The sequence below is a fragment of the Trachypithecus francoisi genome, unplaced genomic scaffold (assembly GCF_009764315.1).
Source record: "Trachypithecus francoisi isolate TF-2019V2 unplaced genomic scaffold, Tfra_2.0 Lachesis_group17, whole genome shotgun sequence".
Lineage (NCBI taxonomy): Eukaryota > Metazoa > Chordata > Mammalia > Primates > Cercopithecidae > Trachypithecus > Trachypithecus francoisi.
In genome coordinates, this window is record NW_022681462.1 from 1,635,702 (window position 1) to 1,662,351 (window position 26,650).

At 42.0% G+C, this 26,650-nt stretch overlaps 1 protein-coding gene across 2 annotated transcripts in view; it reads right to left on the reverse strand.

The window, feature by feature from the left end:
- TMEM131 (transmembrane protein 131) overlaps window positions 1–26,650 on the reverse strand; it is a 250,769-nt gene that overhangs the window by 105,689 nt on the left and 118,430 nt on the right. For both annotated transcript variants that reach the window (XM_033238933.1, XM_033238932.1), the window contains exon 5: window positions 2,315–2,438. In XM_033238933.1, the coding sequence (XP_033094824.1) occupies window positions 2,315–2,438 (124 nt within the window). The remainder of the gene's footprint in view (window positions 1–2,314; window positions 2,439–26,650) is intronic.

Consider the following 26,650-nt stretch of genomic DNA (forward strand, 5'->3'; position numbering starts at 1 on the left):
GTGCAATTATTTTTATTGTTTAATTCCATCACCTGACAGCACAAAACAGATTGGTCAACCTGTTCCTTAATTACCTACACATTTAGTTTATCTTTTAAAAAATTTCCAGAGAAACTATTCTCTGCATAACATTCATATATAGAAATAGTCCCTAGGAGAGTCTAGTTCAGAAATGTCAAGTTAGTAGCCTTTGGCTTATGTTGTTTGGCTCATACTGTCTTTCTAAAGTTGAATTGATTTTCAACGTGTAAAGACTGGAAGATACATGAAAATTCTTATTTCTGACTCTTCTTGGGAAATGAGCAGAACTGCACATGGGCTTAGACTCCTTACACGGTAACCACTGGCCAGAGCCCACTGGAGGCTGATCTCTTTGAATGGGTCACATGTTCTCTAGGACACCCCTCATCCCACTTGGCTTGCTTCCCTCATTTATACTGTTTACCTAGCCCAGTTTAAGAATCTGTTTGCAACTCTTGTTCCAGTCTCTATATTATGATAGCAATAATAAAAGTAAAAACCCTGGCCTTTAACACAGGTGAAGCTTGGAGTGTTCAGAAACAACAAAATATTGCTTGACTTAGCAAAAAGTTAACAAGCTAGAAATAAAATGTATAGTGCAGTTGTGAACTATTTTTGAACTGATTCCACTTTTACTTCACAATTTTGCCCTTTAACCCAACCTGTCTCTGCATAGTGACAATGCCTGAAAGCTGGATGGTTTCATTACACATAAATACACTTCTCTATAGAAACTATTAGGTACAGGCCACTCACTGAAGTGTAATATGATACAAATCACTGGGGATGATAATAGAACACCTACACCTTCACCTTGGCTCCTGTCACTCACTGCATGACTGGAGCAGACCCCTCTGGAGCTCGGCCTGTGTATACGCAGTTCTCTCACAGCCTTAGAATTACATTATTGGAGGCTATTATTAATAGCACTTTTATAACAAGTGTGAAAATATCTTTTAGACAACAAAGAATAACTCAAGGGAAAGCTATTTTAAGAAATAATTTAGAAAAGAGATATTTCCACAAGAATCATAAAACAATTAAGCTTTTTATTACCTTGTTTACAAAATACCTTTAAATGAAAAAGTTATGCTTTTTTATTTTACTGTAAACAACAACATATCATGAAACAGGATTTTAGAAAGGAGAAATGTAGCCGGGCGCGGTGGCTCAAGCCTGTAATCCCAGCACTTTGGGAGGCCGAGATGGGCGGATCACGAGGTCAGGAGATCGAGACCATCCTGGCTAACATGGTGAAACCCCGTCTCTACTAAAAATACAAAAAATTAGCCGGGCGAGGTGGCGGGCGCCTGTAGTCCCAGCTACTCGGGAGGCTGAGGCAGGAGAATGGCGTGAACCTGGGAAGCGGAGCTTGCAGTGAGCTGAGATCCGGCCACTGCACTCCAGCCTGGGCGACAGAGCGAGACTCCGTCTCAAAAAAAAAAAAAAAAAAAAAAGAAAGGAGAAATGTAAACATCAAATAATTGATACAAAAATATAGCAACCAATATCTCTTATGTGGTTAAAAAGGTTTCTTCTTTGTTACTCAATCACATCCCTTCAAAGGAGTCAGTGAAAACTCTGGGAAGATGAAATTCGGTTCCACTCATTTACTTCCCTCTGATCTTTGTTATTTTGTTAATTATTTTGGAAATCTATATATTAAAGCTTTAGGTATTCTCTCAGATTTAAAATGTACTTAAGAAACCATTTTTATTTTTTTGGTCAGAGAAAACGTTTTTAATAACAAGTTTACATACTTCCTATGAAAATAAAAAATAAAAATTTAAAGGATATTTGTGGTAAGGAGAACCTTAAATTGGAGCCCAAGACTTTATACCCTAATCTCTGAGGCCTTGACTAAGATGTAATTAAGGCTCCCAACCAGCTGCCTTTTAGTTAATCAAAAGGGAGACTATCCAGAGAGTCCTGATCCACTGACAGGAGCCCTTTAAAGCAGAGTTTTCTCGCTGGAGGCAGAAGAGGACGCCAGAGAGGTACAAAGTGCCAGCGGAAAGATGCACTGTCGCTGGCTTGAAGATGGATGGCCTGTGAGAAGGAACCCGGAGGCCCTGAGTTGCTGGGAGGGGTCACTGGCCAAGAGCCAGCAGCCAAACAGGGGTTTCAGTTCTACAACCACAAGGAACCTAATTCTCTCAACAGCTTTAATGAGTTTGGAAGTGATTTCCCCTCAGAGCCTCTGGACAAGGACTCAGCCTGGATGACATCTTAATTTCAGCCCCTGACACACTGAACAAACTCAGGAAAGATCATGTATAGCAGAGAAACTTACCCTATTTTGAAAAAATGATGCATGAAAATGTGATGTTGTAGCAGATATTGATACTAAAGTAATAGTTTCTTCAGAACTAGGATTATGTAAGTAGACTTTTTCCATTTTTGGCATTCCAACTGGTCTGTAAAACAAAAAGAAAATTATCACAAATACTTCACAGATAATTATGATTGATTATGATTCATAAGATGATTTCTAGTTGTTAAAAATTAATCAAAATTGTTAGATAAATACATAGCTAAATATATTAAAATGCTTTCTGAATTTATATTTAAACTTACACATAAAAATGCATTTAGTCATTCAATAAATATTTCTTGAGCGCCAATTATGTCACGTACAGTGCCAGGTGCTGGGATACAATGAAGCAAGTCTCATCCCTGTGAAGCTCAGAACCCAGTGAGGTGGTGGACGGGGCACAAAATGGTCAGTTCCTTTTCTTTCTTTCTGTACCACCACCCGGCCTCCTACCAATCGTGCCCTCTTCTCAAATTCCATGGATATGTGCTCTTCATTTTAGGAGCGGAAACTGAGTAGCAAAGTTGTGTGAGGAGATCTTGCGAGTTAGGGGCTTTTACTATACTCATTTCACAAGAACACTGGGGCACAGAAAAGTTAATTAACTTGTCAAAGGCACACTTGGAACCTGGATGTGAATCTAAGTCTTCTGGGTCTAGTCTGTGCTTTCACTGCCAGTACTGAACTGCCTCTTCTCAAAGTCAAACACACTCAATGTCTGAAATCCACAAATCCATTTTAATGTCTCCCTTGGCATCTATGCCATGGTTTGCCTTAGAAGTGAAACTTTATTCTATAGTCCACTTACTACTTCTGTAGCTAATCTTACTGGTACAGGCCTCCTAACTTCTACAGCTTCCTTGCTTTTTCTAACTACCCACACACACTCACTAGTTATTAGGTTCCTTCCTAATCTCACAGGACCCAACCTAAACAAGTAACTCTGTTTTCAATCCAGACCTTCCACCTGAGCCAGGCTAGTTCCATGGGCAAGTCCCCCATGGCTCTGGCTAATCTGCCTGCCCTGTGTTTTTCTCCCTATCCTCCTCCGCCAATCCAAACCCTCATTTTCCAATTCAAATATACACCCTTCTTTCACAAGGTCCCCTCCTCATGCAATCATTTTGGTCCATGGTTTTTGAAATTTAAAATTTTGTATTTCATATTTAAAGTTTACATATAAACCTCAAATCCCAAGCAGCTGAAAACGCAGAGCCAAAACTGCATTTTATACTTGGTTCAACTGTCCACCATGCTTTTGTTCTTCAAGAAGTTCTGTCCCTACCTTTTCTTCAATTTAGTTGCTCTAATTCAAGACTTGGGAAAGTTGATAAACAGTGAACAGCTGATAATTTTCAATAGTTTAAGAAAATGGAATGCAGGTGGAAGGGCAGGGCACGATGGCCAAATAGAAGGCTCCACCACTGTCCCTCTCCCCACAGAAATACTAAATTTAACAATTATCTATGCCAAAAAAATCACCTTCATAAGAACCAAGAATCAGGTGAGCACTCACAGTAGTTGGTTTGGTTTTAACTTCGTATCACTGACAGAGGCACTGAAGAGGATAGGGAAGAAAATCTTGAATCGCTGATGCCACCCTTTCCCACCTACGCCCCTCCACCCGGCAGCAGCCAAGTGGCACAGAGAGAGTCTGTGCACTTGGGAGAGGGACAGTCCAGCGTCTGTGAGATTTTGCGGTGAACTCAGTGCTGCCCTGTCACAGCAAAAAGCAAAATCTGGCTGAACTCAGTGGTCGCCTTCCCAGGGAGGGAGCATTTAGATGAACCCTTGCCGGGGGGAACTGCCCATCCTAGCAGTCCTAACTCGAGTTCCCACTAGTCTTGTCACCTCAGGTTAAAGTGTTCTGGGGCCCTAAATAAACTTGAAAGGCAGTCTAGGCCACAAGCACTGCACTTCCTAAGAGAGTCCTAGTGTCGTGTTGGGTTTGGAGCCAGTAGACTTGGGGGGCATGCAACCTACTGAGAATGAGCTGGGGTGCCCAAGGGAGTGCTTGCACCACCCTTCCTCCAACCCCAGGCAGCACAGCTCACGGCTCAGAAAGTGATCCCTTTCTTCGGCTTGACAGAGGAGAGAGGGAAGAGAAATGAGGCCTTTGTCTTGCATCTTGGATACCAGCTCAGCCACAGCAGAATGGGGATGCTGTGGATGGGGGAGGGAGCCCAATTCTCTGAAGGATGAGTCCCAGACCTGGCAGCATTTACCACAAGCTGACTGGAGAGCCCTTGGGCTTTAAGTGAATACTGACGGTAGCCTGGCAGTATTCTCCATGGGCTTCTGGTGATGGTGGCCATGGGGGTAAGGATCCTCTGTCTGTGGAAAGGGGAGGGAAGAGTGGGTAGGACTGCATCAAATGGGTTGAAGGTCAGCTCAGCTGCAGCACAACAGAACACTAGGTAGATTTCTAAGGTGTTTGACTCCAGTCCCTGGCTCCTAGACACACCTACAGACCACCTGGGGCCTGGGGGAACTTGCTGTCCTGAAGAGAAGGACACAAACCTGGCTGGCTTCACCACCTGCGGATTGTAGAGCCCTAGGGCCTTGAAGAAACACACCCGCAAGCCAGGGAGTGGTTACAGTGGGTCATGGGCGAGACTCAGTGCTATGCTGGCTTCAGGTCTGACCCAGTGCAGTTCCAGTGGTGAGGGCCACAGGGACGCCTTGTCATTCCACTCCCAGACCCAGGTGGCTCAGCACAGAAAGAGAGCGATGTTTGGGAGAAAATAAGGAAAGAGAATAGGAGTCTTTGCCAGGTAATCCAGAGAATTCTTCCTGATCTTCATCCAAGACCACCAAGACGGTACCTCTATAAGTCTGCAAGAACCACAGTGTTGCTGGGCCTGGGGTGCACCGTAGCTCAGATATAGCTTAGATCACTACACCCAAGTCCTTTTGAACATCTGGAAAGCCTTCCCAAGAAGAAGGGGTACAAACATGCCCAGACTGTGAAGATTACAATAAACACCTAACTCTTCAATGCCCAGACACTGATGAACATTTGCAAGCATAAAGAGCAGCCAGGAAAACATGACTTCCTTAAATGAATTAAATAAGGCACCAGGGACCAATTCTAGAGAAACAGAGACACGTGACCTTTCAGAGAGACAATTCAAAATGGCTGTTTTGAGGAAATTCAAAGAAATTCACGATAACATTGAAAATGAATTCAGAATTCTATCAGATAAATTTAATAAAGAAACAAATAATTAAAAAGAAGCAGAAATTCTAGAGTTGAAAAATGCAACGGACATACTGAAGACTGCATCAGAGTTTCTTAATAGCAGAATTGATCAAGAAGAAGAAAGAATTAGTGAGCTTGAAGACAGGCTATTTGAAAATAGAGGAGAGAAAACAAAAAAGAATTAAAAAGAAGGCACACCTACAGGACCTAAAAAATAGCCTCAAAAGGGGAAATCTAAGAGTTAATGGCCTTAAAGAGGAGGCAGAGAAGGAAATAGGGGTAGAAAGTTTATTTAAAGGGACAATAACAGAACACTTCCCACATCTAGAGAAAGATATTAATATTGAAGTACGGCCGGGCGCGGTGGCTCAAGCCTGTAATCCCAGCACTTTGGGAGGCCGAGACGGGCGGATCACGAGGTCAGGAGATCGAGACCATCCTGGCGAACACGGTGAAACCCCGTCTCTACTAAAAATACAAAAACTAGCCGGGCGAGGTGGCGGGCGCCTGTAGTCCCAGCTACTCGGGAGGCTGAGGCAGGAGAATGGCGTAAACCTGGGAGACGGAGCTTGCAGTGAGCTGAGATCCGGCCACTGCACTCCAGTCCGGGCGACAGAGCGAGACTCCGCCTCAAAAAAAAAAAAAAAAAAAATGGAAGTACAAGAAGGTTATAGAACACTAAGCAGATTTAACTCAAAGACTACCTCAAGGCATTTAATAACCAAACTTCCAAAACTCAAGAATAAACAAAGGATCCTAAAATTAACAAGAGAAAAGAAATAAAATTAGGTACAACAGAGCTCCAATACGTCTGGCAGCAAACTTTTCAGTGGAAATCTTACAGGCCAGGAGAGACTGGCATGACATACTTAAAGTGCTGAAGGCAACAACAAAAAGTCCCCACACTTTTACCCTAGAACAGTGTATCTGGCAAAAATATCCTTTCCAGCGAAAATATCCTTCAAATATGAAAGAGGAATAAGGACGTTCCCAGACAGCCAGACAGACAAGGTGAGGGATTTCACCAACATCAGATATACCTTATAAGAAATGCTAACGGGAGTTCTTCCAAACTGAAAGAAAAGGACCAATTAATTTGCACCTCTCCAGGACGCTGGAGTGGGCAGATTTCTTGAATAATATTCCGTAAGCACCGGTAACCAAAGCAAAACTGGACAAATGGGATCATATCAACTTAAAAAGCTTCTGCACAGCAAAGGAAACAATCAACAAAGTGAAGAGACAGCCCACAGAATGGGAGGAAATATCTGCAAACTACCTGACAAGGGACTAATAATCAGAATATATGAGGAACTTGGCCGGGTGCGGTGGCTCAAGCCTATAATCCCAGCACTCTGGGAGGCTGAGACGGGCGGATCACGAGGTCAGGAGATCGAGACCATCCTGGCTAACACGGTGAAACCCCGTCTCTACTGAAAAATACAAAAAACTAGCCAGGCGAGGTGGCGGGCGCCTGTAGTCCCAGCTACTTGGGAGGCTGAGGCAGGAGAATGGCGTAAACCCGGGGAGCGGAGCTTGCAGTGAGCAGAGATCCGGCCACTGCACTCCAGCCTGGGCGACAGAGCGAGACTGTTTCAAAAAAAAAAAAAAAAAAAAAAGGGCAAATTATCTGAATAGGTATTTCTCAAAAGAAGACATAGAAAAGGCAGAGATATATGAAAAAATGCTCAATATCGCTAATTATCAGGAAAATGCAAATCAAAACCACAATGCGATATCTGATTCCAATTAAAATGGCTTTATCCAAAAGACAGGCACAACAAATACGGGCAAGGATGTGGAGAAAAGGGAATATTGGTGGGAATGTAAATCAGTACAAACGCTAGGAAGAACAGTTTGGAGGTTCCTCAAAAAACTAGAAGCAGAGCTACCATACAATTCAGCAATCTCACTCATAAGTATACACCCAAAATAAAGGACATCAGTATACTGCAGCGGTATCTGTACTCCCATGTTTATTACAGCACTATTCACAATAGCTGAGATTTGGAAGCCACCTAAGTGTTTATTAACAGATGAATGGATAAAGAAAACGTGGTACATATATACAATGGAGTACTATTCAGCCATGAAAATGAATGAGATCCTGTCATTTGCAACAACCTGGATGGAGCCAGAGAATATTATGTTAAGTAAAATAAGCCAGGCCCAGAAAGACAAACTTTCCATGTTCTCACTTATTTGTGGGAGCTAAAAATTAAAACAATTGAACTCATGGAGATAGAGAGTAGAAGGATGGTTACCAGAGGCTGGGAAGGATAGTAGGGGGGCTGGGTAGAAATGGGGATGATTAATACGTACAAAGAAACTGAAAGTATGGATAAGACCTAGTATTTCCTAGCACAACACGGTGACTACAGTAAAAAAAAAAAAAAAAATTAACTGGACATTTTAAAATAACTAAAATGATATAAATGGATTGTTTATAACACAAAAGATAAATGAATGAGGTGATGACTATCCCATTTACCCTGATGTGATTATTATGCATTGCATGCCTGTATCAAAATATCTTATGTAACCCATAAATACATATATCTACTATGTACCCACAAAAATTTAAAACTAATTGAATAAAAAAGCAACAAATTAATCAGGGGCTAATTTAGGTTCCTTTAAAGATAGTGAATTAGTACATGCTGGCTCTCCCTGCCATCTTCCCTCCCCACAACAATAATGCTGAAAAAATTTAGAAGTTAGAGGGAGGTACTGACTCCAAGAAATAACCAAAAAACAGTGAGAAGCCCTTGGGAGAACTGAAGGCCGCCTTAAAGTGGCAGGCGAAGGAAAGTGAGTGGCAATGGGCAGCCTGAGCTGACACCGAGAGGCTAGGCTAAGAGAAGGCTTCCAAACCTTATTATTCTCCACTTTCTTTCCTGTCTGCCTTGAGATAGAGCCTGATCCTTCAACCTAGAACAGAAAAGCTTGCCAGGGTAAGGAGTTGATGAGCAGCTGCCCTTGAAATGCTCTCCTGCCGGGCGCGGTGGCTCACGCCTGTAATCCCAGCACTCTGGGAGGCGGAGACGGGCGGATCAGGAGGTCAGGAGATCGAGACCATCCTGGCTAACATGGTGAAACCCCGTGTCTACCAAAAATACAAAAAACTAGCCAGGCATGGTGGCGGGCGCCTGTAGTCTCAGCTACTCGGGAGGCTGAGGCAGGAGAATGGTGTGAACCCGGGAGGCGGAGCTTGCAGTGAGCTGAGATCGCGCCACGGCACTACAGCTTGGGCCTCTGAGCAAGACTCCGTCTCAAAAAAAAAAGAAATGCTCTCCTCTAACGTCTCTCTCTGGTCCTACACAGTCCTAGGGCTACTGAACCATGATTTAGGAAGACACCTTTGTCCCTCTATGCTTCTGCCTAAGCATTGTCAGTTAAGAGTGGTGACAAATATGGGGCAATCAATAGTTCTTATGTGTATATGTGGAACTGGGGCTCTCCATTTTGGGGATCATCTCTCCTTTTAAATTCACAAGAAGAGACAAAGACCAGGACTTGGTCTTCTGCCCTTCTCAATACGCATTACCAGACAGTAGCTGGTAAGTTCACACACCCAAGTAACGTGACATGTTTGGAGTAAATCAAATCAGATAACACACACAATGTTGCGATAGAGTACAATGCTGTCTATTGCCATGGTCAAACATGGAATACAATGTTGAAGAGAAGTGACAAGAATGGATTTCCTTGTCTTGTTCTTGATGTAGGGGGAATTTTTTCATTCTTTCACCATTAAGTATGATGTCAGCCTTCGGGTTTTCATCACAGATGCTCTTTATTAGGTTGAAGAAAATCCGGTCTATCCTAGTTTGTTAGGCATTATTATCATGAAAGGATGTTATTTTCTCAAATGCTTTTTCTGTGGTTATTGACATGATTATTGGTTTTCCCTGTATTCCCTATATTAATTGATTTTTTTGATGTTAAACCAACCCTGCATTCTTGAAATAAATGTCACTTGGTCATGGTGTAAACTAGATTCTTTTTAGAATCTATTAGCATTTTATGGAGGATTTTTGGCATCTATATTCAGAAGACGTATTTGTCTATATTTTCTTGTAGTGTCTTTGGTTTTGGTATTAGGGTAATACAGATCTAATAGACTATGTTGGGAATTGTTTCCCTTTCTATGGTTTGGAAGAGTTTGGGAATAATTGGTATTTTTCTTTGTTTCATAGAATCCTTAATTAAAGCTATGTGGGGCAGGGCTTGCTTTCTGGCAGGTTTTTGTTTTGTTTTGTTTTTTTGAGACAGAGTCTCGCTCTGTCGCCCAGGCTGGAGTGCAGTCGCGCAATCTCCACTCACTGCAAGCTCCGCCTCCTGGGTTCACACGATTCTCCTGCCTCAGCCACCGAGTAGCTGGGACTACATGCGCTCACCACCACGCCTGGCTAATTTTTTTTTTAATTTTTAGTAGAGGTGGGGTTTCACCGTGTTAGCCAGGATGGTCTTGATCTACTGCCCTCGTGATCCACCTGGCTCAGCCTCCCAAAGTGCAGGGATTAGAGGCGTGAGCCACTGCACCTGGCTACTTTCTGGGAAGTTTGTAAATGACTAATACAAACATTTTACTTGTTATAAGTCTATTCAGATTTTCTATTTCTCTGTCAGTTTATGTATTTTGGGTCTTTCTGGAAATTTGTCCATTTCAACTAAGTTAATGAATTTGTTAGCATACAGTTGTTCATAATGTTTCCTTGTAATCTTATTTCTATAAGGTTGATAGTAACGTCACCACCTACATTCCTGATTTTAGTAATTTGAGTCTTTTCTGTTTATTCCCTAGTCTAGCTAAAGGTTTGACAATTTGATCTTTTCAAAGAACCAACGTTTGGTTTTGCTGATTTTCTGTTACGTTTTTCTATTCTGTATTTTATTTATTTCCTCTCTAGTTTTTATTATTTCTGCTTGCTTTAGTTGGCTCTTTTGCTAGTTTTTTTTAGGGAGAAGGTTAAGTTTCTGATTTGAGATATTTGGGTATATGTATGTTTCCTTTCCAGCAATGTTTTTGCTGCATCCTGTAAGTTCTGATATGTTTTGTTTTTGTTCATCTCAAAGCATTTTCTAATTTCCCTTTTGATTTATTCGATTCACTGATTATTAAGGAGTATGTTTATTATCCCAAGACTTTTTTGTTTTTGATTTCCAATTTATTTCAGTAGAAAATAAAGTCAGAGAACATACTTTGTACAGGATGAGTATCGCTCTTACCTGAAATGCTTGGAACCAGAAGTGTTTTGAACTTCAGATTTTTTCAGATTTTGAAATATTTGCATTATACTTATCAGTTAAGCAACCCTAATCTGAGAATCTGAAATTGTTCAATGAGCATTTCCTTTGAGCATCATATGTTGGCACACAAAAAATCTCAGGTTTTGGGGCATTTGGGATTTTCAATTCGGAATGTCCAGCCGGTATTGTTTAAATCCATTTAAAATTACTAGTGTTTGTATTATGGATTAGCATATGGTCTATCTTGGAGAACATTCTACAAATGCCTGAGCTGAGTAAGTATTCTGTTATTGAGCACGGTGTTCTAAAGATGTCTACAAGTCAAGCTGGTTTACACTTTTTCCAAGTCTTCTATTTCTTTATCTTCTGCCTAGATGGTCTAGCCATGATTGAAAATGGGGGTACTGAAGACTGTCATTACTGTTGCACTGTGTATTTCTTCCTTCATTTCTGGCAGTTTTGCTTCATATATTTTGGGTGGGTCTCTGTTATTAGTTTTATATATATATGTTTATAATTGTTTTATCTCCCTGGATTGACCCTTTTGTAATCATAAAATGTCCATCTCGATTGTAGTAACTTTTCTGTTTTAAAGTCTACGTTGTCTGATCCGCTTTTCCCCTAGTGACACCCTGCTGTACAAGTGGACACTGGGGAAGGGGTGGTAGACCCTGGTCTTCTCAGCTTGCTCTTCCTAGTGTGGAACTTATCCTACTAGTGAGGCGAGCAGGATTGGGTTCCCCAGGTTTCAGGCCTGCTGCATCTGGGGTACAGCATCTGTCCTAGAGTGGGGTGGGTGAAGACAGACCCAGTCCTTTCTAAAACATGCCTGAAACAGAACTTCTGCAACATCAAGTTGGGGATGATGAGAAATGCTAGTAGCCCTCCCCTCTCAGGGTGAAACTACAGTCCCAGAGTACAAACTGGGGTTAGAGGGAGCTTCTATAACAAGGAGCTGGGGCTTGAGGGGTATGTGGTGGGGAGAACAGAATAGGTTGTAGCCCAAATGCCAGAGACTGCCACTGTTCTTATGAAGATTTAAAACTTTTTTTGAATGAACAATTTCCTGGAACTTTAAATAACTGTTTTTTAAAAATAATTCTCATCAGTTAAATTGCTGTTTGTTGAGATGGTCCATTGAGCTCCTTACGCCATTCTTAAAATCCCATGTCCTAAGGGTATATTTGCTTCAAGTATTCGGAAGTTCCATTGTTAGATGCATGCTTATTTTGAGTTGTTATTTTTGTGTGTCTAAATGAACCCCTCTATATTTATGTAATATCCCCCTTTATCCCCAGTAATAGTGCTTGTTCTGAGGTTTACTTTGTCTAAATTAACACAGTCCTTTCACGGTTCTTTTGGTTAGTGTTTACATGGCAGTATCTTTTCCATCCTTTTATTTTTAACTTGTCTATGTCTATATATATATATATATATATATATTGTCTATGTCTTTATATATATACACACACACATATATATGTGTAGGTTTTTTGCTAGTTGTGTCTCTTTTTTTATTCAATCTGACAATCTTGGTCTCTTAATTGGTGTGTTCAGATTATATATATTTAATAAAATTATTGATAGAGTTAAAGTCCATCATCACTCTATTTTATTTTTTTACTAACTGGGAAAGCCGTGCCCACAGACTGCACTGGAGAGGTAGGATCCCAGAGAGTTTCTCTGCTTTACCCAGGGAAGCAAAATCCTGGCCAAAAATAATTCTGTGGCTGACATTCTGTGGACTGCACATTATGAGGTCCACAATCACTCTGTGGCCTAACAATCTAGAACAAGAACAACAACAACAACAACAACAACAACAACAAAGTGGAAACAGGGATTGGGTCCTGAGGCAGTGACAGGTAGGTGTCCAGAACAGGTCTGGAAGAACGTATTTGGAGTTAGACAGTAGAACTCCTCAAACCAAGCAGCACTCAAGACTGCTGAATTCCTCTTGCTTCTGGTGGAGACTCAGATTATTTAAATAACAGGCTCATCAATCCCAGGTGGGGTTATGACACCATGAAACAATTAGGGAAATGGGTACAGACCCAGCTGGGGCCTCCAACTACAGCCATGACACTGCAGGAAGAAGCTGAATGATACAACATAGAAGATAAAAGTCTTCTTCCTCAAGCTTCATATAGACATATATGGAGAACAACAGCACACAGAAATAAAAACATCCTCCTTGCATCCTTAAAGTTCACCAACTGTGTGCTTCTTAAAAAAAAATGCTTTTACAATTCAAAGAGACTTCAGGCTAACTGGCAACCATTCAAGCACATCTCTGTGAATTCCTTCTCAATGTTTTTCCTTGTGTGACTTCAGTACACACAGTCAATCTCAGCTAAGATAAAGAAGACAGGATATAAAATGGACAGGTAATTTGGGGTATCCTTCAAGAAGACAGGATTGGAGATGGCCTCCTGCAGGACAGGGCTGTGGGGAAAAGAGACAAGTGTGGAAGTGCCAGGAACCTGGAAGCAGGGAGTGGATCAGAATGCTTGCTCTGCAATGCTTCTGAGGCTGGCCCTGCCCTTTCTTCCAGGGATCAAAGAGGAAAGGCACGGGCCACATCCCATAGAAATGAGCGAACCCTTGCTCAGAGGAGAAGAGTCATCTACTTATGTTGTTCAAAGTAGTTTGGAGTAACAAGAACAGAGGGAAGGTGTCAGGAAGGACATCAGCAGGATATTTTAGTCGTTGCGTGCTCAAACAGAGCAGGCTGCCTCTAGCTCCGGGCAGTCCACACCACAGGAAGCAAAAGGAGTGGGCATTCCTTGGACAGACTAGCTCACAGACCTCATAGGAACAGCTTGCCTTCCTCCTCACCATCCTCTGTTACATGAGCAGAATCTAGGCCATGGAAAGTACATGATTATTTGTAAACTCACAATGTGCTGCTTTTCTGTGCTATGTAATAAATTACCACAAACTCTGAGGCTTAAAGCAATGCCCATTCATTATCTTATAATTCTGTAAGAACACCTGGTTTATCTGCTCGAGGTCTCGCAAGGAAATGCGGGACTCGGCAAGATGTGTCCTCATCTGAAGCTCAAAGTTGTTTTAAGTTCCTTCTGGTTGTTGGTAAGATTCAGGATGCTCTCAGTCTTTTGCCATATGACCCTACCATTTTCAAAAGCAGCACGAAGAAACTCTCTTGCATCCAGTATCTCCCTTACCTCAAATACCTGACCTTTCTGTTTCTGATTGCTAAAGCCAGATTTTAAAGGTTCATGGACTAGGTCAGGCCCACCCCCCAAAAAAATCTATCTTAAAGGTCAATTGATTTGGGGCCTTAGTTACAGTTTCAAAATCCTCTATAGCAACACCTAGATTGGTGTTTGATTGAGTAATTGGGAGAATGTATGTACAGGTACATTAGAGGCCAGACATTTTTGGAATTCTGGCCTTAGAATTCTGCCTATCACAAGCAGGATATATAACTACGTGGCTGAACAGGTAAAATTTAAAAATAAAGCAAAGATTTCCGAATGCCTGCCAGGGCTGGTCCTGTTTGTTTCCATTATTGGCTGTCCAAAGACAGAAGTAGGGCCAAAAGGGCCAGTGTGAAGTATTTATAAACCAAGCTGAAGCAGGCATACAGCTGTTCTCTGTGCTGTTGCAGCAGAACTACGAACTGTCCAGATTTTCGAATAGTCTGAGGCTCAAAAGAATTAGAAAGCAGCAACGATGAATTAGAGACTAGCTTGGAAAGTAAACTGCAATCGTGTGGTCAAAGGCAAGTTTCCTTCACCACAGAAAGATGACACTGCAGTGCCAAGAAACAGCTGAAGAAATGGCTTAGCAACTGCCCTGAGGCAGACCTTATGAATGACAGTGACACAGCACTCTGTTAAGTACAGCTTTGGGCCGGAAGTTGGGCCAAATCAATATGCAGTACTTTGTACCACTCAGTTACCGCAAAATATTACTATCCTCCTTTCAAAAACATTTTAGGATGAAGGCTGAGCTAGGCAGTTGATGTAAAATCTTTTATGGAAAGACTGGGTAGGTAGGAATTGAAAAGCTAAGAGGCACCAAGTATCCCTTTAGGGGGCCTATTTGATTGTCTTGGAATACCAAAAAGTCATCAGCGAAAAACTGCCTTTCATAAACTAAATTTATCTTGACAATAAAGACATCCATTTTTAGCAACAGTCTATTCAATGTCCTTTTTTTTTTTTTTTTACAGCCATGAAGTACCTACTTTAAACTTTAGATCTGAATCAAGATTTTCTGAATATAATAATTACATAAGCCAGAGATTTTAGTAAACCAAGTTTCTACCGAAAGCATCTTTTGTAGCCTGCAATAAATGTCTGGAGTGAAACCGCCTTTGCAAAATTAGGACAGTAAGAGGAATCTGACATAGTTGACTCCATCTTGCTTCTGACCTCCAAGCTGCCCTTTGTCATTTCTGGGAACAGGCAAAGCTAACTTTGGGAGGAATTTAGTTTATAGTTTAACGTTAAAACAAGGATAATAACCTTTCCCAAAACTAAACTGCTTCTGAAAACCAATGAAAGGCCGTGAGGTGAGGGTTATGAGAGGGGCCTGAGATAACTGGACATTGTCTGGGAGATCATAAGATTTCTGTTTCCTAATCACTCCTGTAGGTAGCATTACTACTGTAGAACCTAAGATTGGTCTTTTGAGAGATACTTTCAGACGTTTGCATTTCTGACAACTGGCTGGCTCAACCGGTCCTGTGGCCCCCACCCAGAGGCTGACTCAGAGCAGGAGGACCATATTCCACACCCCTACGATTCCATCCCCAACCAATCAACATTCCCCACTCCCTAGCCCCCTGCCCACAAAACTATCCTTGAAAAACCCTCATCTCCAAGCCTTCAGGGAGACTGATTTGAGTAATAACTGTATCTCCTATGTGGCTGGCCTTGTGTTAGCAAAACTCTTTATTGCAATACCATGGTCTCAGTGAACTGGTTTTGTCTGTAGAGCAGGCAGGAAGAATCCATCAGGCAATTACAGGAGTTGCTACGGAAACAGGAAAACATTTAACAGCACCGGCATAAAAACGGGGCGGAGGGGGGAGTAGCGGAGAATGGGAGGGGAGCCAGTGGTGTCTAGATGGCCCCATGGGATTGTTACAAGGTGAGAGGAGGAGACAAAGGGGGAAAAGAAAAGATGGGGAGGGAAACCTAAGGAACTCTGGCACAGATATTGCGCTTGTCCCACGGTCTTTGCAACCTGCAAACCAGGAGATTTCCTCCGGTGCCTATCCCACTAGGGCCCTGGGTTTCAAGCACAAAACGGTGCAGTCATTTGGGCAAATGCCCAACTAACTGCAGGAGTTCTTTTTTTTCCACACCCCAGAGGCACCTGGAATGCTAGCGAGACAGAACCGTTCACGGCCCTGGAAAGGGGTGCTGAAGCCAGGGACCCAAGTGGTCTGGCTCAGCAGGTCCCACCCCCACGGAGCCCAGCAAACTAAGATCCACTGGCTTTAAGTTCTTGCTGCCAGCACAGCAGCAGTCTGAGGTCAACCTGGGACGACGGAGCTTGGTGGGGGGAGGGGCGTCTGCCACTGCTGAGGCTTGAGTAGGTGGTTTTACAACCACAGTGTAAACAAAGCCACTGGGAAGTTCGAACTGGGTGGAGCCCACTGCAGCTCAGCAAGGCTGCTGTGGCCAGACTGCCAGATTTCTCTGGGCAAGGCATCTCTGAAAAAAATGCAGCATCCCCCATCAGGGGCTTATAAATAACACCCCCAACTCCCTGGGACAGAGAACCTGGGGAAAGGGGCAGCTGTGGGCGCACCTTCAGCAGACTTAAACATCCCTGCCTGGCAGCTCTGAAGAGAGCAGTGGACCTCCCAGCACAGCGTTCGAGCTCTGCTAAAGGTCAGACTCCTTCCTCGAGTGGGTCCCTGATTCCCGTGTATCCTGACTGGGAGAAAACTCCCAGTAGGGGCCAACAGACACCTCATACAGGAGAGCTCTAGCTGGCATCTGGCAGGTGCCCCTCTGGGGCGAAGATTCCAGAGGAACCATCTTTGCTGTTCTGCAGCCTCCACTGGTGATACCCAGGGCAAACAGGGTTGGGAGTGGACCTCCAGCAAACTCCAGCAGACCGGCAGCAGAGGAGCCTGACTATCAGAAGGAAAACTAACAAACAGCAAGGAATAGCATGTCCACTCAAAGACGCCATCCAAAGGTCACCAACATCAAAGACCAAAGGTCACCAACATCAAAGACCAAAGGTAGATAAATCCACAAAGATAGGGAGAAACCAGCACAAAAAGGCTGAAAATTCCAAAAACCAGACGGCCTCTTCTCCTCCAAAGGATCACAACTCCTCACCAGCAAGGAACAAAACTGGACGGAGAATGAGTTTGACAAATTGACAGAAGTAGGCTTCAGAAGGTGGATAACAACAAACTCCTTCAAGCTAAAGAAACATGTTCTAATCCAATGCAAGGAAGCTAAGAACCTTGAAAAAAGGTTAGACGAATTGCTAACTAGAAAAACCAGTGTAGAGAAGAACATCAATGACCTGATGGAACTGAAAAATACAGCATGAGAACTTCGTGGAGCATACACAAGTTTCAACAGCCGAATTGGTCACGTGGAAGAAAGGCTATCAGTGACTGAAGATCAGCTTAATGAAATAAAGAGTGAAGACGAGATTAGAGAAAAAAGAATAAAAAGGAACGAACAAAGCCTCCAAGAAATATGGAACTATGTGAAAAGACCAAATCTACCTTTGACTGGTGTACCTGAAAGTGACGAGGAGAATGGAACCAAGCTGGAAAACACTCTTCAGGATATGATCCAGGAGAACTTCCCCAACCTAGCAAGACAGGCCAACATCCAAATTCAGGAAATACAGAGGACAGCACAACACTCTCCGAGGAGAGCAACCCCAAGACACAGAATTGTCAGATTATGTGACACTGACCAAGGTGGAAATGAAGGAAAAATTGTTAAGGGCAGCCAGAGAGAAAGGCTGGGTTACCCACAAAGGGAAGCCCATCAGACTAACAGCGGCTCTCTCGGCAGAAACTCTACAAGCCAGAAGAGAGTGGGGGCCAATATTCAACATTCTTAAAGAAGAGAATTTTCAAACCAGAATTTCATATCCAGCCAACCTAAGCTTCGTAAGTGAAGGAGAAATAAAATCCTTTACAGACAAGCAAATGCTGAGAGATTCTGTCACCACCAGGCCTGCCTTACAAGAGCTCCTGAAGGAAGCACTAAACATGGAAAGGAACAACTGCTACCAGCCACTGCAAAAAACATAACAAATTATAAAGAACATCAACACTATGAAGAAACTGCAACTAACAGGCAAAACCACCAGTTAGCATCATAATGACAGAATCAAATTCACACAAAACAATATTAAACTTAAATGTAAATGGGCTAACTGCCCCAATTAAAGACACAGACTGGCAAACTGAATAAAGAATCAAGTGTGCTGTATTCAGGAGACCCATCTCACATGCAAAGACACATAGACTCAAAATAAAGGGATGGAGGAAGATTTACCAAGCAAATGGAAAGGAAAAAAAGCAGGAGTTGCAATCCTAATCTCTGATAAAACAGACTTCAAATCAACAAAGTTCAAAACAGACAAAGAAGGGCATTATATAATGGTAAAGGGATCAATGCAACAAGAAGAGCTAACTATCCTAACTATATATGTGGCCAATACAGGAGCACCCAGATTCATAAAGCAAGTTCTTAGAGACCTACAAAGAGACTTAGACTCCCACACAATAGTAGTGGGAGATTTTAATACCCCACTGTCAATATTAGACAGATCAATGAGACAGAACATTAACAAGGATATTTAGGACTTGAACTCAGCTCCGGACCAAGCAGACCTAATAGACATCTACAGAACTCTCCACCCCTAATCAACAGAGTTGACATTCTTCTCAGCACCACATCACGCTTATTCTAAAACTGACCACATAATTGGAAGTAAAACACTCCTCAACATATGCAAAAGAACAGAAATCATAACAAACAGTTTCTCAGATCACAGTGCAATCAAATTCAAACTCAGGATTAAGAAACTCACTCAAAACCACACAACTACATGGAAGCTGAACAACCAGCTCCTGAAGGACTACTGGGTAAATAACAAAATGAAGACAGAAAAAAGATGTTCTTTGAAACCAATGAGAACGAAGACACAACGTACCAGAATCTCTGGGGCACATTTAAAGCAGCGTGTAGAGGGAAATTTATACCACTAAATGCTCATCAGAGAAAGCAGCAAAGATCTAAAATCGACAACATAACTTCAAAATTAGAATAACTAGAGAAGTAACAGCAAAAAAATTCAAAATCTAGCAGAAGACAAGAAATAATCAAGATCAGAGCAGAACTGAAGGAGACAGAGATACAAAAAACCCTTCAAAAAAAAAAATCAATGCATCCAGGAGCTGGGTTTTTGAAAAGGTCAACAAAATAGATAGACTGCTAGCCAGACTAATAGAGAAGAATCAAATAGATGCAATAAAAAATGTTATAGGGGATATCACTGCTTATCCCACAGAAATACAAACTACCATCAGAGAATACTATAAACACCCCTACACAAATAAACTAGAAAATCTAGAAGAAATTGATAAATTCCTGAACACATACACCCTCTCAAGACTAAACCAGGAAAAGGTTGAATCCCTGAATAGACTAATAACAAGTTCTGAAATTGAGGCAGTAATTAATAGCCTACCAACCAAAAAAAGTTCAGGACCAGACAGATTCACAGCCAAATTCTTTCAGAGGTACAAAGAGGAGCTGGTACCATTTCTTCTGAAACTATTCCAATTAACAGAAAAAGAGGAAATCCTCCCTAACTCATTTTATGAGGACAGCATCATCCTGATCCAAAACCTGGCAGAGACACAAAAAAAGAAAATTTCAGGCCAATATCCCTGATGAACACCGATGTGAAAATTCTCAATAAAATACTGGCAACCTGAACAGCACATCAAAAAGCTTACCCACCACGACCAAGTTGGCTTAATCCCTGGGGTGCAAGGCTGGTTCAACGTAAGCAAAACCAATAAAGGTAATCCATCACATAAACAGAACCAATGACAAAAGCCACAGCATTATCTCAATAGATGCAGAAAAGGCCTTTGACAAAATTGAACACCCCTTCTGTCAATAAACTAGGTATTAACGGAACATATTTCAAAATAGTAAGAGCTATTTATGACAAACCCACAGCCAGTATCATACTGAATGGGCAAAAACTGGAAGCATTCCCTTTGAACACTGGCACAAGACAAGGATGCCCTGTCTCACCACTCCTATTCAACATAGTATTGGAAATTCTGGCCAGGACAATCAGGAAACAGAAAGAAATAAAGGGTATTCAAATAGGAAAAGAGGAAGTAAAATTGTCTCTGTTTGCAGATGACACAATGGTTTATTTAGAAAACCCCACTGACTCAGCCCAAAATCTCCTTAAGCTGCTGCTAAGCAACTTCAGCAAAGACTCAGTATACAAAATCAATGTGCAAAACTCACAAGCATTCCTATACACCAGTAACAGACAGCCAAATCATGAGTAACTCCCATTCACAATTGCTACAGAGAGAACAAAATACCTAGGAATCCGACTTACAAGGGATGTGAAGGACCTCTTTAAGGAGAACTACAAACCACTGCTCAAGGAAATAAGAGAGGGCACAAACAAATGGAAAAACATTCCATGCTCATGGATAGGAAGAATCAGTATCATGAAAATGGCCATACTGCCCAAAGTAATTTACAGATTCAATGCTATCTGCTATCCCCAAGCTACCACTGACTTTCTTCATAGAACTGGAAAAAACTACTTTCAACTTCATATGGAACCAAAAGAGAGCCTGAATAGCCAAGACAATCCTGGGCAAGAAGAACAAAGCTAAAGGCATCACACTACGTGACATCAAACTATACTACAAGGCTACAGTAACCAAAACAATATGGTACTAGTACCAAAACAGATATATAGACCAACGGAAAAGAAGAGAAGCCTCAGAAATAACACCACACATCTACAACCATCTGATCTTTGACAAACCTGACACAAGCAATGCAGAAAAGACTCCCTATTTAATAAATGGTGTTGGGAAAACTGGCTAGCCATATGCAGAAAACTGAAACTGGACCCCTTCCTTACACCTTATACAAAAATTAACTCAAGATGGATCAAAGACTTAAAAGTATGACTTAGGACCATAAACATCCTAGAGAAAACCTGGGGAATACCATTCAGGACACATGCATGAGCAAAGACTTCATGACTAAAACACCAAAAGCAATGGCAACAAAAGCCAAAATTGACACATGGGATCTAATTAAACTAAAGAGCTTCTGCTCAGCAAAAGAAACTATCATCAGAGTGAACAGGCAGCCTACAGAATGGGAGAAAAGTTTTGCAGTCTATCCATCTTACAAAGGGCTAATATCCAGAATCTACAAGGAACTTAAAAAAATTTACAAGAAAAAAAGATCCCATCAAAAAGTGGGCAAAGGATATGAACAGACACTTTTCAAAAGAAGACATTTATGCAGCCAACCAACATATGGAAAAAAGCTCATCATCCTGGTCATTACAGAAATGCAAATCAAAACCACAATGAGATACCATATCACACCAGTTAGAATGGCAATCATTAAAAAGTCAGGAGACAACTGATGCTGGAGAGGATGTGGAGAAACAGGAACGCTTTTATACTGCTGGTGGGAGTGTAAATTAGTTCAACCATTGTAGAAGACAGTGTGGCGATTCCTCAAAGATCTAGAGCTAGAAATACCATTTGACTCAGCAATCCCATTATTGGGTATATACCCAAAGAACTACAAATCATTCTACTATAAAGACACATGCACACATATGTTTACTGCGGCACTATTCACAATAGCAAAGACTTGGAAGCAACTCAAATGTCCATCAATAGACTGGATAAAGAAAATGGGCACATAATACAACATGGAATACCACGCAGCCATAAAAAAGGATGAGTTCATGTTCTTCGCAGGGACATGGATGAAGGTGGAAACCATCATTCTCAGCAAACTACCACAAGAGCAGAAAACCAAACACACCACAAGAGCAGAAAACCAAACACCTCATGTTCTCACTCGTAAGTGGGAGCTGAACAATGAGAACACATGGACATACAGAGGGGAACATCACACTCCAGGGCCTGTCAGGGGCTGGGGGGCTAGGCGAGGGATAACATTAGGAGAAATATCTAATGTAGGTGATGGGTTGATGCATGCAGCAAACTACCATGGCACATGTATAACTGTGTAACAAAACTGCACATTCTGCACATGTACCCCAGAACTTAAAGTAATAATTAAAAAAATAATGATAATAATGAGCAAAAAACAAAAACCAAAAACCAAGCTAGTCTTTCTCTGCTCTCTCCAGCCCTTTCTCACATCTGCCTACCATGGTCATCCCCTAGAAGCTTCATTTGGTGAGTATAATAAACCTTTTCATCCTGCTGGTGTGTGTCCATGTGTGACATCAACAGTCTTGATATCTGAACCAAATTTTGGGCAGGGCTCCGTCTCATCTCAGCAGGATTGACACCACCATGGAAGCAGAGAGAAGGCAGTTTCCAGCCCTGCCAGTTAGATTGGGCAAAGGCTCGCTTTACAACAGAGCTTCCCAGTGGAGGGAAGACAGAGAATGCAAGGCTGAAGAGCAGTCAGCGAATTTCTTCCCATTGCTGTAGGAAAACGATACCGGCAGAGAGAGAATAAGCCAATATACAGGGAAGCAGAAATAAGAGACAGAAGACTCCTGGTGGTGTTAGAGCAAGTGAATGCTGTTGCTCCCAGGTGCCAGCTGCAGCTCTGACTTTCCTGCAGATATATTACGGTTCTCAGTCTTCCAACATATTCTCGTTTTTGCCTGAATTAGTTTCAGATTTCTGTCACTTAAAATCGAACTACAGCCTTGACGAAAACAGAGGGAGATTAAAAGCACTCCATAATTACTATTAATTTTCTTACAGTGTCAATAATAGTACTGTAGTTATGCAGAATGTCCTTATACAGTTGACTCCTGAACAATATGGGTTTGAACTGTGAGAGTCCACACAGATTTTCTTCCGCCTCCTGACACCTGTGATGGCAAGACCATCACTTCCTCTTCAGCCTACTCAATGTGAAGATGAGGTGAAGACCTTTATGATGATCCACTTTCACTTAATGAATGAGAATTTCCTTATGGTTTTCTTAACATTTTTCCTTTAGCTTCCTTTATGGTAAAAATACAGTACATATAATACCTATACCATACAAAATATATGTTAATTGACTGCTTATATTATCAGTAAGGCTTCTGGTCAAAAGTAGGCTGTTAGTAGTTAAGTTTTTGGGGAGGCAAAAGTTATATGTGAATTTTCAACTACGCAGTGGTGGGGAGCCCATGCCCCTAACCTGCCATGTTGTGAAAGGATCGACTGTATGGCAGGTGAGTGCTAAAGAATTAGGAATGAAAGGTCATGAGGTCTGCTGCTTTCAAATGATTCGAAAACAAAAGTATAAAGTAAATATGCAAAAATGGTAACAACCTCTGAGTTTATGTTAAAAGCACATACATTATTTGTTCTTTCCACTTTCCTATATGTATGAAAACTTTCATAAAAAACTATCTTTAGAGGGGAGACTCAAGGTATTAATAACACGCCCAGCCCTTAGGAAGATCAGTGCTTTCAGGAAATGACATGTAGTTCTCTACAGGTGTGGAGGACATATAAGGAAGGTAAAAAGGCAGGTTTTATAATAAGAAATTTAGCATTTATCCTGAAAGCAAATAGGAAATCATTAAAGGAATTTTTGGGGAGAGGAAGTGGGGAAAATGACATGATCAGATTTTGACGTGAAAAATATTTCCCTGTTGACAGCACAAATCCTGAACTAGAAAGTGACAGGCACATGGTAACAGTCCAGATGAGAAATGATGCGAACCTGAATTAAGAGGAGAGGCGTAAGTAGTGAGGATCAGAGAAGAATAGACATGAAAAATTCATAGGTTTCCTTCCTGGAATGGATTTGACAGGGAAGGGGATGGAGTGCTGTAAGGGAAAGGGAAGAACCAAGGAAGCCTGAAGATTGTGGCTTTGGTGACTATGGTACCCATTCATGGACTGGAGATACAGAAGAGCAAGACATGGTGAGTTTAGGGTGGTGTTGGAGACACATGGTGAGTGAGGGGTATGACAAGAGATTGGGAGATTACAGGCATATGCCAAAGGCATGGAAGAGCCCACCCAGTAAGGAAGTGCAGAGTTCGCTGAAATGAGGTGAGGAAAGAAACGAAGTTGCACGCAGCCGCAATTTGAGGATACGCAGAGGAACATAAACCCTTGAAAGATAATTTTAAAAATAGCCGCAGGCACAGGAGGAAAACATGGACAGTGGTTCACAAGGGTACAGGAAGGGAAAGATCTGAGAGGGAGGAAGAGGTCAGCGGTGCCAGGTACCATGCACTCTCCAATAGATCAAAGTGTCACCAAACAGAAAGACCTAAAGTAGGGCAGTTCCAGGGTTGATTAATTTAGCAGTTCAACAACATTATGAAAGACGCGGGTTCTTTCCATCCTTCCACTCTGTTAGACAAAATGCCTGTCTTTGGCGACTGCATGGTATCAGTCCTCAGGCTAGAACACCTCACTGATTGCAAGAAGACTGCCATAGTACCCAAGGCACTGCGTGCAGACAGTTATCTAGCATAAAAGATGGGTATTTCTTTCTTGTGACTTTTTTTTTTTTTTGGAGACAGGGTCTGGCTCTGTTGCCCAGGCTGGAGTGCAATGGTGTGATCTCAACTCACTGCAACCTCTGCTTCCTGAACAGCCTCCTGAATAGCTGGGACTACAGGCGCATACCACCATGCCCAGCAACTTTTAAAAAATTTTTTGTAGGGATTGGGTTTCACTATGTTGCCCAGGCTGGTCTCAAACTCTTGAGCTCAAGCAATCCTCCCACCTCGACATTCCATAGGGTTGGGATTACCGGCGTGAGCCATGGCATCTGGCTGTGACTTTTTGGAGTTAAAAAAAAAATCCTTCCCCAGAAACACCTCAGTTGACCTGACCTCATATTATAGAGTAAAACTGGGTCACATTCACCCTTGAACAGACCACAAGCAAGAAGAATGGAATTATTACAACTGTCTTGATTAATCAAGATTTACCCCTGAGCTAGGGACAGGGTGCCAGGCCTAAAGGCTGGATAACTGGGGGCGCGGGGAGGGAAAAGGGTGGGGGTAGATGTTGAACAGGTAACTAACAGGTATTAAGAGGGGCCATTCTGTATTATGGTATTCTTTTTTCACTTAGTAACATTCATGTTAAAAAGAACAGAGATTTGTGGGGGCAAAAATAAATGTAGTTAATGCAGGAAAAAACTTGAATCAACAAGTTGTATGCTTCTGAGAGTGGAAAAAACATACAATAACTTTAAAAGAGGATATATTCTAAAATATCTGATTTCCTTTAGCAGTCACTTTCTGAAGACATTGATAATTTACTTTCTGCAGTGAAAATGTATAAATTTCATTTTCTTTGTCCCAAGAATACTTTCAAGTTTCATAAAAAGAACCTTAACTCGGCCGGGCGCGGTGGCTCACGCCTGTAATCCCAGAACTTTGGGAGGCCGAGGCGGGCGGATCACGAGGTCAGGAGATCGAGACCATCCTGGCTAACATGGTGAAACCCCGTCTCTACTAAAAATACAAAAAATTAGCTGGGCGTGGTGGCGGGCGCCTGGGGTCCCAGCTACTTGGGAGGCTGAGGCAGGAGAATGGTGTGAACCCAGGAGGCGGAGCTTGCAGTGAGCCAAGATCGCACCACTGCACTCCAGCCTGGGCAACAGAACGAGACTCCGTCTCAATTTAAAAAAAAAAAAAAAAAAAGAACCTTAACTTAAAATCGCTAAGCAAATTCTTCCAACTACATCTCTCTTAATTTCCTAGTCAGAAGTTCTAAATTTAGGAAACTCTTTGTTTGTATCTATGGGGTAGCTTTGTGATATCAACTTGGCTGGGCTGAACTACAGTCCCCAGAATTCTCTTTCTAGTATGTTTTTGGTTAGGGTGAGTTACAAGTAATATTATCTCCTTTGAGCCAGAAGAGAAAAGGAAGACAGCAGCTATTTTGTAGCATAATATACCTTTTCCAATTATTCAAACACTAACCTAAGTGCTGCTGGGCGAGATTTTGCAAACATAATTAAAGTCCCTACTAGGTTGATCTTAAGTTAATAAAAATGATTATTCTAGGTGAGTCTGTCTTAGTCACTGGGAAGTCCTTTCAAAGAAACCTTAGGCCCTGTCTCAGTCAAGAGGCTTCAAACAGCAGCTAGACCTGCAACTTCTCTCCTTTCCTCAGGATCTTCCCTGGATACTATCTGTGGACAAGAAGCTTCAGTGTGTGCCCTTTGGGTTCCAGCCTGCTATCTTCGTTCCTGACTGCCTGGCCCTGTGGGCTTTGAGCTTGCTTAACCAGCTCTCTCAACTGTATAAGCCAATTCCTTATTATAAATCCATGTGCGTGTATATATACATACACATTCATTTAAAATCTGACTGGTTCTGCCTCTCTGACTGAACCCTTATACACGTTGGTTCACACCTGCCCCAACCCCTACATCTACAGATCCACTTCTACACTTGTGAAACATAAACGCCACTAGGTGTTCTCTGACTTGATACAGAAAAGTTTTAAATAATAGTAGAATGGTAGCTCAGTCCTTTTGGGCTGCTATAGCAGAATAGATGACAAAGTTATTTTCCATAAATCTAGAGGCTGGGAAATCTGAGATCGTGGCGTCGGCTTGGTTGGGTTCTGGTGTGGAGCC